At 44.3% G+C, this 17,375-nt stretch overlaps 1 protein-coding gene across 4 annotated transcripts in view; it reads right to left on the bottom strand.

The window, feature by feature from the left end:
• Positions 1-17,375, bottom strand: part of SNX29 (sorting nexin 29) — a 199,543-nt gene that overhangs the window by 38,755 nt on the left and 143,413 nt on the right. For all 4 annotated transcript variants that reach the window (XM_081887979.1, XM_081887982.1, XM_081887981.1 and 1 more), the window contains one exon: positions 8,702-8,841. In XM_081887979.1, coding sequence (XP_081744105.1) covers positions 8,702-8,841 — 140 coding nt within the window. The remainder of the gene's footprint in view (positions 1-8,701; positions 8,842-17,375) is intronic.

Raw genomic sequence — 17,375 nt, 5'->3', positions numbered from 1 at the left:
ATCTCCTCCTTGGACGCAGGTGGCGCTGTGGGTTTAAGCCTCAGCGCCTAGGACTTGCCGATCGAATGGTCGGCGGTTCGAATCCCTGCGGCGGGGTGCGCTCCCGCTGCTCGGTCCCAGCGCCTGCCAACCTAGCAGTTCGAAAGCACCTCCGGGTGCAAGTAGATAAATAGGGACCGCTTACCAACGGGAAGGTAAACGGCGTTTCCGTGTGCGGCTCTGGCTCGCCAGAGCAGCAATGTCACGCTGGCCACGTGACCCGGAAGTGTCTCCGGACAGCGCTGGCCCCTGGCCTCTTAAGTGAGATGGGCGCACAACCCCAGAGTCTGTCAAGACTGGCCCGTACGGGCAGGGGTACCTTTACCTTTTTTTACCTATCATATCTCCTCTTACTCAGGCTAAACATACCCAGCTCCCTCAACTGTTCCTCACAAGGCTCATAAGACCACTGAGCATTTTTGTTGCCTTCTTCTGCACATGTTCCAGCTTATCAATATCCTTCTTAAATTGTGGTGCCAAAAAGTGGACCCAGTACTCCAAGTGTGATCTGACCAAGGCAGAATAGAAGTATTATTACTTATCTGGATCTGGACATTATACGTCTGTTGACGCTACCTAGAATTGCCTTAAGCTTTTTTTGCTGATGCATCAAACTGTAAGCTCATGTTCTACTAAGTGAATTATTTTTTTTAAAAAGCAAAGACTTTTTGCTGTTCTTTGTTTGCTTGTTTTTAAAAGTATAGATGCCACTTCAAATTGCTTAATTTGTGTCATTAAAATCTATTATATTCACCTTCAGAGCACTTTTGTTACAAACCAACTGCTGAGTGGGGGGGCGTGAAACAATAATAATAAAAAAAGAATGTTAGAGAAAGTTGCTGGCAATGTTCCTTCAGAATGCAGCTGTGCAAATGGGAGCAATATTTATTTAAGGGCTGTGGATGCTCTGACAAAGTGTTATGGCGCTGGGCAAATCATTATGCTAGACATCGCAGCCGTATGCATTATCGTGGTGGTGGTGCTCAAGCCTATTCAGCATAACAAATTTAACAACCGCGTTTGTAATCCCTAGTCGTTTCAGAGCATTTGGGATTCTGAATCTCATTGTTAGTCAGACATGCCCCCAACAGGGGAATCTTGGCATCATCTCGGCTAAATATGATAAACACAGGCAAACAAGCCTCTCTCATTATCCACTGCCCCAGGAACTTTTGGCTACGGCTCCAAACCCGACAAGAGCTCTGGGAGAGTGGAAGGCCAAGAATCAGTGCTGTTCTTTCTGTGACTACTCTGGCAAGTGGAGGCAGCATGAACGTGATTGTGACTCATGAGACGAAAGCAGGTGAATCAATCACACTTTAGAATCGAACAGCAAACTGCAACTTACATGGAACAGAAGAGCCTCTCGCGTGGCAAAGTCCAGACAGGACTGGAGAGTTTCTGCATGAGCCAGATCAGGCTCATGGGGCCCTCAAGCGAATATAGGAAAACAGGCTCCCGTGAGTTGAAGAAAATGAGGCATTCCTTGGGCAAACAAGTTTGAAAATGCCTAGAACAACCCATCTGTCTTCATGGGGTTTTGAGACAGGGATGAGGAACCTTTGGTCCTCCAGATACAGTTGGGCTACAGCTCTCATCATTCCTGACCACTCGCCATGTGGGTTGGGGCTGGTGAAGGGGGGGTCCAACAGTGTCTGGAGGGCTGTTGGCTCCATAGCGCTACCGCTTCCCAAACCAAGAACCTCAGGGTGTTGGGGAAACAGTAGTGCTGGCAGCTAACATTATAGGAAGCTGTTTGGATTGTTGTTGTTGACATCCATCCGTCCTGAGAGATAATGGGCGGTGAAGACTAACCGCTGGAGAATCATAACTTATGCCTCTTGTGTTGTTGTCGGTGTGTTAGCAGAACCCAAGTGACCTGGGCGCAAGCCTGAGCAGCGTATATGGAGATCCCGGGCTGCCCAGACAACAAGACCACCCTATCAGCCTCGCTGATGTGGTCCAAAGGAAAGCAGATGTTTGGCACCAGCTTGGCTGCAGAAGGAGGCGTACAAGGTGCCATCCAATCGTCTAAGGGACTCCACTCCAGATTTGTATAGGATTTACTCCTTAGCCTTTTCTTCCCCCAAAGATATTGTCAGGAGTGCATGCAGGAGCCAGGCCCTGTGACTGGTAGGGCTTCGCAGGATTGGGGCTTTCCTAAGTTTGTTCTGGATAGGCAAGGCGCGGACACACAGGTGAGGCTGACTGGTAACTCACAGCACCTGGTGGCAAGAGCTGGGAAGGGTGATAAGGTCAGCATTTCCCTTTGGCTCTTTGCCACAGCAACACGCTTCCTGCCTTGCTGTGTTTGGCTTCTTGACTCCTTGCTTCCTGATCCTCGGACCCTTGGCTCCTTGACTCCTGGTTTCTCTGACCCTCAGACCTCTGACTCCTGGCTTCCAGACTCCCGTTCCTGCTCCCATCCCGCCATCTTGCCCCCGGTCCCGATGTTCTCAGCTGGGACTTCAACCGCCCGTAAACCAGACCATGACAGATATCCCGCAAGGCAGCAGAGGTTTAGGACCAGAGTTTCCTTATACTAGATGGGATGCCTTCCCAGGTTGACAAGTCCCATCTGCCCCTCATGTCTCACTCTACAGCAGGTGCAGAAAGCCTTTTATTGGTCGTTGGACCAACTATTGGTCTCATTCTCTCCATCTGCTATAGCCTGTCTTCACATGCAGGGGGAGTCCCTAACTCACCAAGGGTTTGAGACCCATTGGCTACTCTCACCTGGTTTAGCCAGCCAATCAAAGCCATTCCTGGTGTGCGGCTGCTGTCACATGCTGACAGCTTCTGGGAGCCGCAGGTGAGAGCTGAGTGCAGGGTGGGGACCAAAGGTGGGTAAACAACCCCAAACGTAACATGATATGTTCCCCACTAGAGGGACTACCCCTCACCTAACACTCTATACACCACAGGGTATGTATTATTACTACTTTTAGTACAGTGGTACCTCAGGTTAAGTACTTAATTTGTTCCGGAGGTCCGTTCTTAACCTGAAACTGTTCTTAACCTGAAGCACCACTTTAGCTAATGGGGCCTCCTGCTGCTGCCACGCCGCCGGAGCACAATTTCTGTTCTCATCCTGAAGCAAAGTTCTTAACCTGAGGTAATATTTCTGGGTTAGCGGAGTCTGTAACCTGAAGCATATGTAACCTGAAGCGTATGTAACCCGAGGTACCACTGTATTATTATCCACTCCACTCTAAGATCCCAGGGTGGATTACCACAATTTTAAATACTATATTAAAAACAGCTTTAAAAACTTACAAAAAATGCAATCACAAAAAAATGAGGGTCCTGAAAATATGTACCTCAGACCAGCCTAATCCAATCCACCACTGTGTTCAGACACCAGAATCTTCAGAGTCTCTTCTGATTCAGATGTTATAGAGAGGTAGAGTTGTGTATCATCAGCATTCTGATTATACCTTGCTCCGAAACTCCTAATAACCATTCCCAATGGCTTCATATAGATATTAAATTGCTCCTGGCGTACTTTTTTTAACACTTTTGGAACAGCTTAGGTTTCAGCTTACAATGAAGAGGAGTTTGCATCCTGATTTCAAATGTAATTTACATATTGCTGTAATGGATAGGTAAAATGTTTGTTTGTGGTATGGTTTTTTTAAAAAAATATCCCACCCGATTCTAAAGCACCCCACACTGTTTTGCAATGCTAATCTTCCTGTTCCAGAAATCTAACCTTTGGAGAGCAAAAAAAACCCCAAAAAACCCATTTACATGCTGTCTATAAAGGAAGGGCATTTTAATTAGATTTTATTGCAATATCGAGATATTAATATTTTACAAGAAGTAGTTTAAACAAACAACAACAACAAACACAGCGGGGAATGGGAATCTGAGCCCCTCCAGATGTTGCTGGACTCCATCTCTGTAATAATCTTAACTCTGCAAACTGTAATAATTTTAAGATGGAATGGGAAGGCGGTGTTAACACAGACATAATTCGCTTAGACTGTGCAGAGATTTGGAGCTGCACTGGAGAGTACAGAAGCAAAGCAACATCTTTGCTCTCCCATTAGAAACATGAGCAGCTAGTTGGTTCTGTTTGATTGCATTTCCCCCCTCTAACTGATGAATACCTGTTTTTCTGTTTACATCAAGAAGCCATAGTTTTCACATGAACAGGAAACACAAGGGAGATGCCCTCCATTGAGCTGTGACAATGAAGGATAGCAGTGAGATGGACTTCCCTCCCCAGTTCTAATGGCTTCTGTCCATCTTTTCCAGGCCTGCCTGTAATGAATTTTGCATAGTCCATGCAGGAGGCAGCAACAAAAAGGGACGCTGAGATCAGGCGATGATTGCTTCCCCTCCTGGCTCCGAGGGCAGGGAAGGAGGAACCTGTGACCCTCCCATTATTGGTGTGTTACAACTCCCATCATTGAAAAACAAAGGTGAAGAAGAGTAGACACTAGTATGGCCCCACACCAAGCAAGACAGTAACCCACTTTTGTGGGTGCTGAAAAATGTGGGGCTTTCACTACAAAAAGGTTGCAAAACTACTGCAAAACTTTGCTACCGCTTTGGAGTAAATCAGACAGTGCTGGTGATGCCTATGACTCACACTTTGAGTCTCAATTACCGTATTTTTTGCTCTATAAGACTCACTTTTTCCCTCCTAAAAAGTAAGGGGAAATGTGTGTGCGTCTTATGGAGCGAATGCAGGCTGCGCAGCTATCCCAGAAGCCAGAACAGCAAGAGGTATTGCTGCTTTCACTGTGCAGCGATCCCTCTTGCTGTTCTGGCTTCTGAGATTCAGAATTTCTTTTTCCTTGTTTTCCTTCTCCAAAAACTAGGTGCGTCTTGTGGTCTGGTGCGTCTTATAGAGCGAAAAATACGGTACTCAGTTTTAGAGGCGCCACAAAACATGGTGCTTCCACTGCAGAATGATCGCAGAACTTTGGCACCAGTTTGGAGTTAATCAGACCATGTTGGAGTTTGGGGCGATACCTACGACCCCCAGTGTATCAATTACTCAGTTTGTGGGGGGGGAGGTGCGTGCTGCAAAATGCATGGTGTGCGCTACAAAACTATTACAAAACTTTGGCACCGGTTTGGAGGGGATCCCCAATTTGGGTGTTTGTAGTTAATGACGTTCCAAAGGTCCATAGCTTTTAAGATACTAAACCTGCTGTATCCTGGAACTGGTCATATGCAGTGCAGCTGATTTGAGTGTTGAATGGGACACAGCTGAAGGAAGACCAAGGAAGCTCCAGCAACCTTGGACCTCGCCTATAAAAGCAAGTCTAGAGGGAGAGACTAGACTGATGTCAGCAGGTTCTAGGAACCCACTTGTGGTGAGATTTTGAGGGACGATCTGTGAGTTTGCTTAGGTCTGGGTAGAGAGCCAAGCTTGATGGAAGGAGTCCTGGGTGGGAGACAGGAGTCTGAGGTGTGTTGAGTGGAGAAGGGTTTCAGAATTTATCAGTACAGTGGTACCTCGGGTTAAGTACTTAATTCGTTCCGGAGGTCCGTACTTAACCTGAAAATGTTCTTAACCTGAAGCACCACTTTAGCTAATGGAGCCTCCTGCTGCCGCTGCGCCGCCAGAGCACGATTTCTGTTCTTATCCTGAAGCAAAGTTCTTAACCTGAACCATTATTTCTGGGTTAGCGGAGTCTGTAACCTGAAGCTAAGGTAACCTGAAGCGTATGTAACCCAAGGTACCACTGTATTTAATAGCAATTTCTGTATCAATGCTTCTATTGCCTATTTTTGTAACATTCGTTGTTGTTGTTTGCTGTATACTGCTTAGAGAAAAGTTTCTATATTAAGTGGTACAGAAATTGACTGACTAACTAACTAACTAATAAATAATAATAATGCCCTGAATATGCTGCGCTATGCATGGTCCATATAGTATGTATCAGGAGGGTATGTATGTATTAGATTCTGCATAATCTGTATGTACCAGATTCTGCATAAAGGACAGGTGGTGCTACAAAGAATAATCAGAAACATGATATTTAGTTGGAAGCTGACATGCCTATCTTTTGTTTTCAAGTAAAGATTGCTCCTGGCATAAAAGGGTAAAGCAGCACCACTGAGATTTGAGAGGGAATCAGCAAGTTTTTGTTTTTCACAGAATCAATATGTCAGATGCAGCATGAGATATAGAGAGCAGGCTCATTAAAACTTGAAGACATTCATATATTTTTTATTTTATTTTGCTTTAAAATGAAAGCCCTCTGGAATATTGTATATGAACATCTTGAAAATTATGGAAATTTCCCTGTCAAAAAATGACAAGCTGACTAATACTAAGGAGCATGTTTTAAACACAAATCTCTCTTCTCTTCCCTGCCCCGCCCCCTTCACCCTTAGTCAAAAATCCTATTTCTACAGATCTCGTACTAGAAAAATATTACATTCTGCAGACTAATCTCACCTACTCTTAATAGATTTGGTACAGCACACAGCCCAACTCAGCACTCGTAAACAGTGAAGTTTTCTCCCTGCTGTATTTTAATTAGCTAGAACATGGTATTTATGAACATATCCTGACTGATTGATCCCATTGCATGCGCCAATATCAGCTCCAGGTTCTTTCGTGGTTTGGTGGGGGCTTCACAGTCCCCAGTGTCGGCACCCAGCATAATAGGACATCTGTTGGGGCACATGTGTCCTAGCAAGGTCACTGATGGGTAAACATCAGGGAGAAAGGGCCTTTTCCAAAGTGGCACCCAGGTTGTGGCTCAGCTTTCCTAGGGAAGCTGGCCTGGTACCACCTGTGGGAAAATAATAATAATAATTTATTATTTATACCCCACCCATCTGGCTGGGTTTCCCCAGCCACGCTGGGCGGCTTCCAACAGAATATTAAAATACAATATTCTATTAAACATTAAAAGCTTCCCTAAACAGGGCTGCCTTCAGATGTCTTCTAAAGGTCTGGTAGTTGTTTTTCTCTTTGACATCTGGTGGGAGGGCGTTCCTCGGGGTGGGTGCCACTACAGAGAAGGCCCTCTGCCTGGTTCCCTATAACTTGGCTTCTCGCAGTGAGGGAACCGCCAAAAGGCCCTCGGCGCTGGACCTCAGAGTCCAGGCAAAACGATAGGGGTGGCAGCGCTTCTTCAGGTATTTTGGACCGAGGCCGTTTAGGGCTTTAAAGATCCTTTCTGTTTACCAAGGCCTTCTAAGCTATTTACGTCTACTGGGCACCTCCATTTTAAAATCTATGCTTTTAATCTTGATGATGTTGTGCTCTCATTTTTTCAGCTGTATCGATTTTATGCTGGGTACTTTTATTACAGGGGTCAGCAAACTTTTGCAGCAGGGGGCCGGTCCACTGTCCCTCAGACCTTGTGGGGGGCCGGAGTATACTTTGAAAAGAAAAAAAATGAACGAATTCCTATGCCCCACAAATAATCCAGAGATGCATTTAAAATAAAAAGACGCATTCTACTCATGTAAAAACACGCTGATTCCCGGACTGTCCACAGGACAAATTTAGAAGGCAATTGGGCCGGATATGGCCCCCAGGCCTTAGCTTGTCTACCAATGTTTTAGTAGAACGGCAGATAACAGCAGCAACAATTTTAGTACTACTAATACTTCTGCTACTGTTACCGTCGGCATAAGTGCACAGTCATGCTGGGGTTATCATCCACCCAGTGTTGCATAATGGTTACTCTTGGACCATGACCTGGGAGACCAGGATTCGAATCCCCACTCAGCCATGAAGCTCACTGGGTGACACTGGGCCAGTCTTGGCCTGTTTCATTTATCATTTCATTATTTCATGATGGGTGGTAGAGCTGAAAGAGGACATCTGCATCCCAGTGGTGCGCTGGGAAATGTCAGTCCAGTAACTCGCTGTGGCAGCCCCCAAAGACAACACCCCCCCCCCCAAGGAAAGCCCAATATATGAGTATTTTCTCAGTTATAGAATAGTGAGCCAGAAAAAGGGTGGTGTAGCAGCTGGAAGTTTGGTTCCATCTACACCAAATGTTTAAAGCACAAGCCTTCTTCCAAATGGTCCTGGAGACTGAGGTTTGCCTCTCTTAGAGCTACAATTCCCAGCATCTTACGGTTCCCAGGATGCTTTCAATGCATGGTGTAGATGTGACTTCTGACTGGGGGGAGGGAGACCTGAGTTTACAGCCATGACCAGCAGTGACGTTCACCAAATCACCTTGGACTCAGCTTACCTAACAAAGGGGTCATGTGCCAGGTCTCTCCTCCAAAAACCCCCAATGTCGCAGCACTGGCAAAAACTGCTCCTGCAGTAAATAAAGAACCAGAGCTGTTCTCTCCTGTGTCCCTGCTCCACTCCACCAATGTTTATGCCACCATGTTATGGAACGGCAGTAACCACTCGCCATCATCCAATAAATGGACAGCCAACTGCATTTTTCTCCCTCTTTCATTTCGCTCTATGAACGGCCAGAAAGTTGTCCATTTTCAATTTTTAAAAGAATGATTTCATAATTCAGTTTTCTAAAAATAAATAAAAATCAACCAAGTCTTTTGAATTTAATGGGCAATTCTTACTAACACACACACACAGTTATTGCAAAAATTTCAAGACAGCCGCTGTTAATATTTTTCAAGTTACAGGAGAAAGAAAATACAGTATATGTATTTAATAGCATATTGAGGTGTATCTATCCATTTGAAATCTACTTACATAAAAAAGGGCATCAGTTGGATAAGAGTCTCTTTTTTAGGGTTGGAAGCGAATTCTGGCACAGTCTGGATTACTTTGTTCATAACATTCCTTAAGTAATTCTGCAACTGTTTCCGCCTTTCTTCTACAAACTTTGCATCCTAAGAAGCGTGGGAGGGAGGAGAAAATGGAATTAGGCCACAGACTTCAATTTTTGTGCCAAGCAAAAATATAAAATGTAATTATCGAGTTCCCATCCTAAAATAAATAAAAGTCAAGTGGTACTGCAGATGGACAGCATAACCCAAAGTATGGAAACATCACAAAAAGGTCCAGAATCCAACTACGAATGCAGGATCAAACCTCAAAGCTGCACCATTGATGTGAAAATGGAAATTGGTCCTTAAAGTGAATTTCTGTTTGAATTGTAGACTGGAGGACATTCAGGATGTCATAGACTAGCTGATCTTGTATTTGTTGTTGTTGTTGTTGTTTAGTCGTTTAGTCGTGTCCGACTCTTCATGACCCCATGGACCAGAGAACGCCAGGCACCTCTGTCCTCCACTGCCTCCCACAGTTTGGTCAAACTCATGCTGGTAACCTCGAAAACACTATCCAACCAGATCTTGTATTTAGTATCAGTTTAAATGTATTTGCAAATAAAATATATTTTGCCTCAAAACAACATTTTGGTACAAATAATGCAGTGAAATTCAGAAGCTGCCTTCAGGATTACTAGCAAACATCTTATTGATTGGTTATTAAAACCACAACCTTTCCTTAAAAAATATGGATGTTCAAGGAAGCTTACAACATTCTAAACACAAGAACACACACATTGCAGGGAAAAATATTAGAAGAGATTTCAGAGACATATGACAGCACATCAAATGAAAATGAAATCCGAGGAATCGATACAAAAAACATTCCTTCGATACAAAGGTCATTTTTTCAGCTCATCAAAATGAAGATCTGCCTAAGAAACATCTCAATGAAGTGGCAAGAGACCAGAGGCAGAGGGATGAGCTTCCTCAGGTGGGGAGCATCACAGCCTAGGTGTGGACTTCGGTGAAGGCTATCTCAGACATTCCTGCAAGCCTCACCTCAGTGACTGAAGGGCTGAGGGGAAAGGGGAGGGATCCACTGGATCTCACAGTTGGGTAGGTTCATACAGGAGGAGCTGGCCCTTTAGATATCCTGAACCTGAAGCCATTCGGAGCCATTTAGGGCCGTGTAAAGCTAACAGACAGCACTCTGAATTGCTCCCAGTGGAAGTGTTCTATTAATGGCATCACTTGGTTCCAAGAAAATTTCTGTATCTGAAGAAGTGTGCATGCACACGAAAGCTCATACCAAGAACTAAATTAGTTGGTCTTTAAGGTGCTACTGGAAGGAAATTTTTTTGTTTTGACTATGGCAGACCAACACGGCTACCTATCTGTAATTGGTTCCAAGAGTCAGATTCCGCCATTATCCTAGATGTCCCATTCTGGACCAGTGGAAGATTCTGGATACTTTTCAAAGAAAGCTCCACATAAAGCACATTGCAAAGGGTAGCTAAACTTTTCTGGGGCAAGGGCCTTATTGACACATGCCCCCGCCATGTGTGTGTGAGAGAGAGAGCGCATGGCCAAACTTTTACTTTTAAAACAATTATGGGGTGTCTTGGGGGTCCACAAAAAACCCTTTTCGCATCACAGTATCATGCTGGGGCAACTATGTGAGCAGCAGATTCTTTTCTTTTTTTTAAGGAGGGCACAAAAAACCTATTGGGATGCTGGATAATGTGGTCCACAGTTTAGCCACACCTAAAAAAAGACATGTGCAACTATGACTAGGATGCAGTTGGGATGGTTGCCACTTGATCCTTTATTAAGGCCACAGTAGACTCCTCTGCCTACAACGGTCAGGAAAGGAGAAGAAGAGGGAGCAGACTTCATTGCATTTTTTTGGTCAGGTGTGGGGAGACCCAGAACCTGTGATTCTGGATTTAGAGGGGGAAAGCACAGTCAAGAAACATTGAACAAGGCCCTTCAGACAACCCTCCCCCCTCCTTTCTCTCTTGAAAATCAGTTTTCACCATTATTATTTTTTGTAAGAACTAAGAGAACCAGCCAAGGATTATATTTACATCTGCACAAACAGCAGCAGCAGCAGCATAGCTCATTTGGGTCTCTTCCAATTCAGCACCTAGGGTCTCCCAGTCAACAACACATTAGAAACAAACAAATCTGGATGGAAGCCCGGAATGGAAAACGCCAAAGAGATTTGGTAGTCACTTAATGGAGTTTAGCAGTTGATAATCTGACTCTCCACCTGCTACTGCATATATATATATATATATATATTTATGAATGAGAGACTTGCCAATTATATAGTCACCTACTCCAGAGGAAGGTGGGTGGACAGGAAACATTCAATGGGCATTGACCAGCACTCCCCGCCAGTAGAAATAAAATGAAAGATTTAAAACATTAAATGCTCATTTCAACCCAGCAGTCTGCTTTTTTCCACAGCCTATTCAGTTCCACGTGTGAGAATGGGCAACTGATTTTGGACAGCAGAGATTGCTACTCCCTTCTTTAGAATTACATTACATTCAAGTAGACTCACTGCCTCATCCAAAATATGGTACTTCAACGAAGGCTGTGCATTTGCATTAGACCCACAGAGTCCTTACAAGAGTTTAAATCTCACAAGACTACATATTTATCCCACTGAAGAGATGTCTATGCGTGCTCTCAGAAATCCTTACAGCAACCTTGTCAGGCTGATGAGTATTATTAGGGCAGCGTAACCCCAGGATCCACCACTGCTTCAACTGTTCTTCCCCCAGCAATGGCCATTAAGAGTCCTGACACTTCTGCTTATTATTTAGTTATTTTTATTAGTCAGTATTTATTTTTATTTTTTGGTTCATAGCAGGACCAATATTTGAACCAGAGACTTTGAACACTATGCATTTCTTTATTAGTGCAAGATCTTGGAGCAGAAATTGGCCCAAAGAAAGTTCCATTTAATCCAAAGCAACTCAGTCAGACATTGGTTCACGATGCAAATCTCTGGAGCTTAGTGCTGCTAAACTGATCTCTTCTTTCACTGCAACACTTAAGAGTGCAAAAAATAAAAATAGGAAAGTCAGAAAATACTGTATAGCCAAGTAGGTTTGCACCTATGATTGTATTTTGGAAAAAACATCCATGTCTCAAATTTGAAGAATCAAACTGGTAATTGTTCTAAAGAGACCAATAAGTACTGACTAATTGGTAAAATACATTACACACTCTTGTTTTTGTCAGCTTAAAAACTCTCACAGGAGATATGGATGCTCAATGAAGAGGAAACCTTTATGGACCTACTTAATGATCTTGCAAAAATCGCTATTTGGGGATTCTTATGCAAATTCATCAGAAAGTTAACAGGAACCATGACTTGAAAAGAACTCCATCTGGAAAATTATTTTTAAAATTCATTATTTGCACCGTAATGCGAGAACAAATTATCTGAAACACCTTTGTTTAGCTACAGTTTCGAAACTTGAATTGATGGCAAATGGGCAAAGGTCCTTAGGGAGTGTGTTCCACAGGCAGAATGGCACCATGATGAAGACACTTCCATTTGCAGCCTCTCTTTTTAGAGTCCAGGGTGGAAAGTTGCAGCTCCATCCAGGGAGACTACTCCATCTATAGCAGGGGTCAGCAAACTTTTTCAGCAGGAGGCCGGTCCACTGTCCCTCAGACCTTGTGGAGGGCCGGACCATATTTTGAAAAGAAAAAAAATGAACGAATTCCTATGCCCCACAAATAACCCAGTGATGCATTTAAAATAAAAGGACACATTCTACTCGTGTAAAAACACACTGATTCACGGACCATCTGTGGGCCAGATTTAGAAGGCGATTGGGCCGGATCCGGGCCCCGGGCCTAGTTTGCCTACCCATGATCTATAGCTACTACTTCTGAACACTACAGCATCATTCAGCTACAAGAGCACACTAAACCTTTATCTGTGGATACAGATATTTTCTTTGTGGCACATTTTTCTTTCTTTGCAGGTTGCAGGAAAGGAAGCCCAAGTAACTGGAGATTCACAAATTCTGATTGATAAAACCAAAACAGGAGAGCAAAGTTCCACCAGGAATTTGAGGTTTTGCAAATCACAGCTGGTCTTAAACCGACATTATTGCCTAACAGATGGTTAACATGGGCTGAGGTGTTTCATCGAAGACGTTCCTAATACTGTCCCTTCCACAGGCTACTATAAGCAGCATGATTCTCTGTGTTATCCAGCCAGCTAAATAGATCATTAAAAAGACATTTTTAATTTTATTTTGCAACATGGACACCCTGATTACTGCATGCCGCTGAGGACCAAAAACTACGCTCTGCTCTAATGCAATCATTTGCTGTGCAGCCTGGCAAAACAAGCTGCTAAGGAGGGAAGTCTTAGGGAACAAGAGCTAAGGGAGCACTTTCATTTTTTATACCAGAAGATGGATCAGCACTCAAACTCAGTGAAGTCAGAGCATACTGTGGAAACATGTCTGTCTGTCTTTTTTTTTTTTTTTTAAGAATAGACTAACCGAAGAGGGCTGCTCTGGCTTTAAATTTATCAAGTTAGCGCTATGAGCATAATTTAACATCCCCACCTTGCATTCAGCTCTCAGCGGTGGCTCCTAGAAGCTGTCAGAATGTGACAGAAGCCACCCCCTGGAACGGCTTCCACTAGCCAGCTAAACCAGGTGTGGGTAGCCAATGGGTCTCAAACTATCAGTGAGTTAGGGACACGCCTTGCATGTGAAGACAGGCTCCGATGGATTGAGCGGACAAGACCAATCGTGGGTCCAGCGGTCCAGAAGGCAGTTTCTGCACATGCTGTAGAGCAGGCATAGGCAAACTCGGCCCTCCAGATGTTTTGGGACTACAACTCCCATCATCCCTAGCTCACAGGACCAGTGGTCAGGGATGATGGGAGGTGTAGTCCCAAAACATCTGGAGGGCTGAGTTTGCCTATGCCTGCTGTAGAGGGAAGTGAGAGGCAGGCGGGGCTCATCAACCTGGGAAGGTGGCCCATCTAGGAGAAGGAAAACACTGTGTTATGAAATGATGCATGACTAAAAAGTGTTGTCACCAGCATGAAAAGTTTGGAAAGCTCTGGAGCAAACTCTACACAAATCTGGAGTGGAGTCCCTAAGATGGTTGGAGGGTGCCATGGACGCCATCTCCTTCCAGCAACTCCTGAAGCCAAGCAGGTGCCAAATGTATTGCTCTGCTTGTCCTTTGAATCAGTGTGTCGTGGGCCAGGAGTCAGCTTCGCCTGCTCAACAGCAGCCTGAAGGGGGAGAAGGCAGAGTGACTCCACCTGCAGCTGATCAGCCTTCAAGGACACAGAGGAGGAGGCACTGATGAGAACCACCTGGCTTCAGCCTTCTCCCCCTTCAGGCTGCTGTTCAGCAGGTGAAGCTGATTCATGGCCCATGACACACATCAGTGAAGTCAAGAGGGAGGTCTTTTCGTCTGGGCAGCCCAGGACCCCCATACACACTGCCCAGACTTGCGCCTTGGGGAGGTCACTTTGGTGCTAATAATAATAATAATAATAATAATAATAATAATAATAATAATAATTTATTTATACCCCGTCCATCTGGCTGAGTTTCCCCAGCCACTCTGGGCAGCTCCCAATCGAGTGTTAAAAACAATACATTAATTAATTAAATATTAAAAACTTCCCTAAACAGGGCTGCCTTCAGATGTCTTTTAAAGATAAGATAGCTGCTTATTTCCTTCACATCTGAAGGGAGGGCATTCCACAGGGAGGGTGCCACTACCAAGAAGGCCCTCTGTCTGGTTCCCTGTAACCTCACTTCTCACAATGAGGGAACCGCCAGAAGGCCCTCAGCGCTGGATCTCAGTGTCTGGGCTGAATGATGGGGGTGGAGACACTCCTTCAGGTATAGAGGACTGAGGCCGTTTAGGGCTTTAAAGGTCAGCACCAATGTCGTGGTTTGACTTCTCCCCCTTGAGACGCACTACAATGTTTCTCGAGACAGATGCATGCCAACAACAAACAGCTTTACTTACCTACCACAACGGGACAGCTATTTGCTGTCATTTCCTATCCAAGCAAGTGAACAATGACAAGAGTTGGGAAATAGGAGCGTCACCATTTGCTTGCCTTCCACTCTCCCTTTGGGTGGCTGCGTAGAATGGACCCAGAAGAAGAGGGCAAGCAAATAAGTATTCACAGGAATGGGGAAGCCTCTGTGGGTCAGTGATGAATGGGAGACCTACAGGAGCAGCTCTTTCTGTCCCTTCCTAGGAACTAGGGATATGGGAACCTATGAAAATGCCTTATACCACATCAAACCTTTGGTCCGTCTAGCTCAGTACACTGACTGGTAGTGCCTCTTCAGGTTTTCAGATATGGGATTTTCCCAGCCGTACCTGGAAATGCTGGGGACTGAACCTGGGACACCCAGCATCCAAGATGGATGATCTACCACTGAGCTAAGAAGACCCATGCGCTCAGGCAGACAGAAGCTTAATTACGGTGCATGTGTGTGTCCTTTTAAAGTGAAGAGTACCTTAAGTGCCTTTGCAGAAAGGCAGCATATAAAAAGGCAGTGAATCTTAATTTGCAATTTTCAGAAAATTGCAGAAACATACAGGAATTCCCCGCCCCTCCGTGCTTCAAAAGCCCAAGGTGATTTCAGCTGCCCTTTGAAAACATCTCACTCATTTTCTTGTTCTCAAGTGACAGCTACAACAGCAACAGAGAGCATACTATCCCACCTCGAATTTCTTTTTATCAACGCTAGAAATACTTCACACAATGTACTTCAACTTGCCTTCCTCGCTTAAGCTTTGACCTGAAATCATAACCTTCCTCTCTCCAGGCCCCGTGCCCCAGTGATTTCACACGTCCTTAAAAATACCCAGGACAACCCCAAATCCCGCTAACCCAAGTTGTGGTCTGACACAGCAGAGGCAGAGAGGGCAGCACTGTTAACCATAGTACAGTGGTACCTCGGGTTAAGAACTTAGTTCGCTCTGGAGGTCCGTTCTTAACCTGAAACTGTTCTTAACCTGAGGTACTATTTCTGGGTTAGCGGAGTCTGTAACCTGAAGCGTCTGTAACCCAAGGTACCACTGTATTTACACTTTTGTACCAGCCTGGTGGGGTGCTACTGCCCTGTAGTTTGAGGCCAATAAATAAACACACACACACCAGGTTGAAGCCTGACACAAGAACACAAGAAGGACCTTTTGGATCAGGTCAGTGACTCATCTAGTCCAGCGTCCTGTTCTCACAGTGGCCAACCAGATGCCTGTAGAAAATCTGCAAGCAGAACTCAAACCTAACAACACTCTCTCCTCCTATGGTTTCTAGCAACTGGTATTCAGAAGCATTGCTGACTCTGACTATGGGGGGAAAGCATAGTCATTGTGGCTGGTAACCACTGATAGCCGTATCCTCCATGAATTTGTTTAATCCTCTTTTAAAGGCATCCAAGCTGACATAAAGCTTGAAGTGTGTGTTTCAAAGTAAGCCCAAAGTTTGCTTTCGGCTAAAGCTATTTTACCCGGTGTCGTGTTCAAATAAACAACTGGAAGGTGGGCACAAAAACAGAGGTTCCAGATTTTGTCTGCCTGAAAAATTATCACTATTGTTAAATTTATTACCTTTCACCAGCAGGTCCCAGGACAGGTTACAGCCATTTTAAAAATTAAGAACAGTTAAATGGGGAAATTAATGGACCTAACTTAGTCTTGTTCATTTTCTTGTGAGGGAAAAAGGCAAGGTATAAATAAATATGTTGTTGTTGTTGCTGCTGCTGTCGTTGCTCTTGTTATTATTATTCATTGGGTTTAATATCATCCTTAGTGGTTTATTTGCGCAGCTTAAAATCTTCCAACCATGATTTTAGGACAGACCAAAAAATATTCTTAAAGTCCTTTCACAACTTGTGTTTCATTTGACCTCTGACAATTACAGAAGTTATTTTTCACAAGCTAACAGAGCTATGAACTACATGAAGGCCACTGGATTATGACACGCCAGTGTCTAATGCAGAAACCCTTCCCTTCGGAAGGAGTGTCTTCCCAACACAGACTCCCTAAGCAGGTGAGAAGGAATGAACACTCCATTTAGCTTTCTATCTTATTGTCCAACCAGTGACATATGTACTCAGTCATTAGACTGTTTTTTATTTGAATGATATGCTCTCAGTGACTGTAGTTAATGCTTAACGCGTCATACTTAATTACACCACCAGACCCTCCAAGTGTCCTTATTTTCCAGGGATGTCCCTGATTTAGAGAAGCCGTCCCAGTTTCTGATTTGATCCTTAAACTGTCTCTATTTTCATTGGAGAAATGTTGGAGGGTATGGAGTTATCTGAGCCATCTGAAGGCAATCCTGTATAAGGAAGGTTTTTTAAATCTTTTATTATGTTTCTATATATGTTGGAAGCTGCCCAGAGTAGCTGGGACAACCCAGAAAGATGTGTGGGGTATAAATAGTAAAATTATCATTATGGAATGGAATGTCCCTATTTTCATCAGAGAAATGTTGGAGGGTATGCACCACTGTGGGCCATTTCTAGGTCTCAGGTTTAGGTTTTGAAATCTCAAGAGTCTGAGATGCTCCTGACCTGGAAAACCTCTCCACCACTGACACCTGCCCTGGCCGG

Source organism: Podarcis melisellensis, assembly GCF_964234715.1.
Source record: "Podarcis melisellensis genome assembly, chromosome: 14".
NCBI lineage: Eukaryota > Metazoa > Chordata > Lepidosauria > Squamata > Lacertidae > Podarcis > Podarcis melisellensis.
The sequence above is the reverse complement of the archived record's forward strand: the minus strand, read 5'-3'. Positions and strand labels throughout refer to the sequence as shown.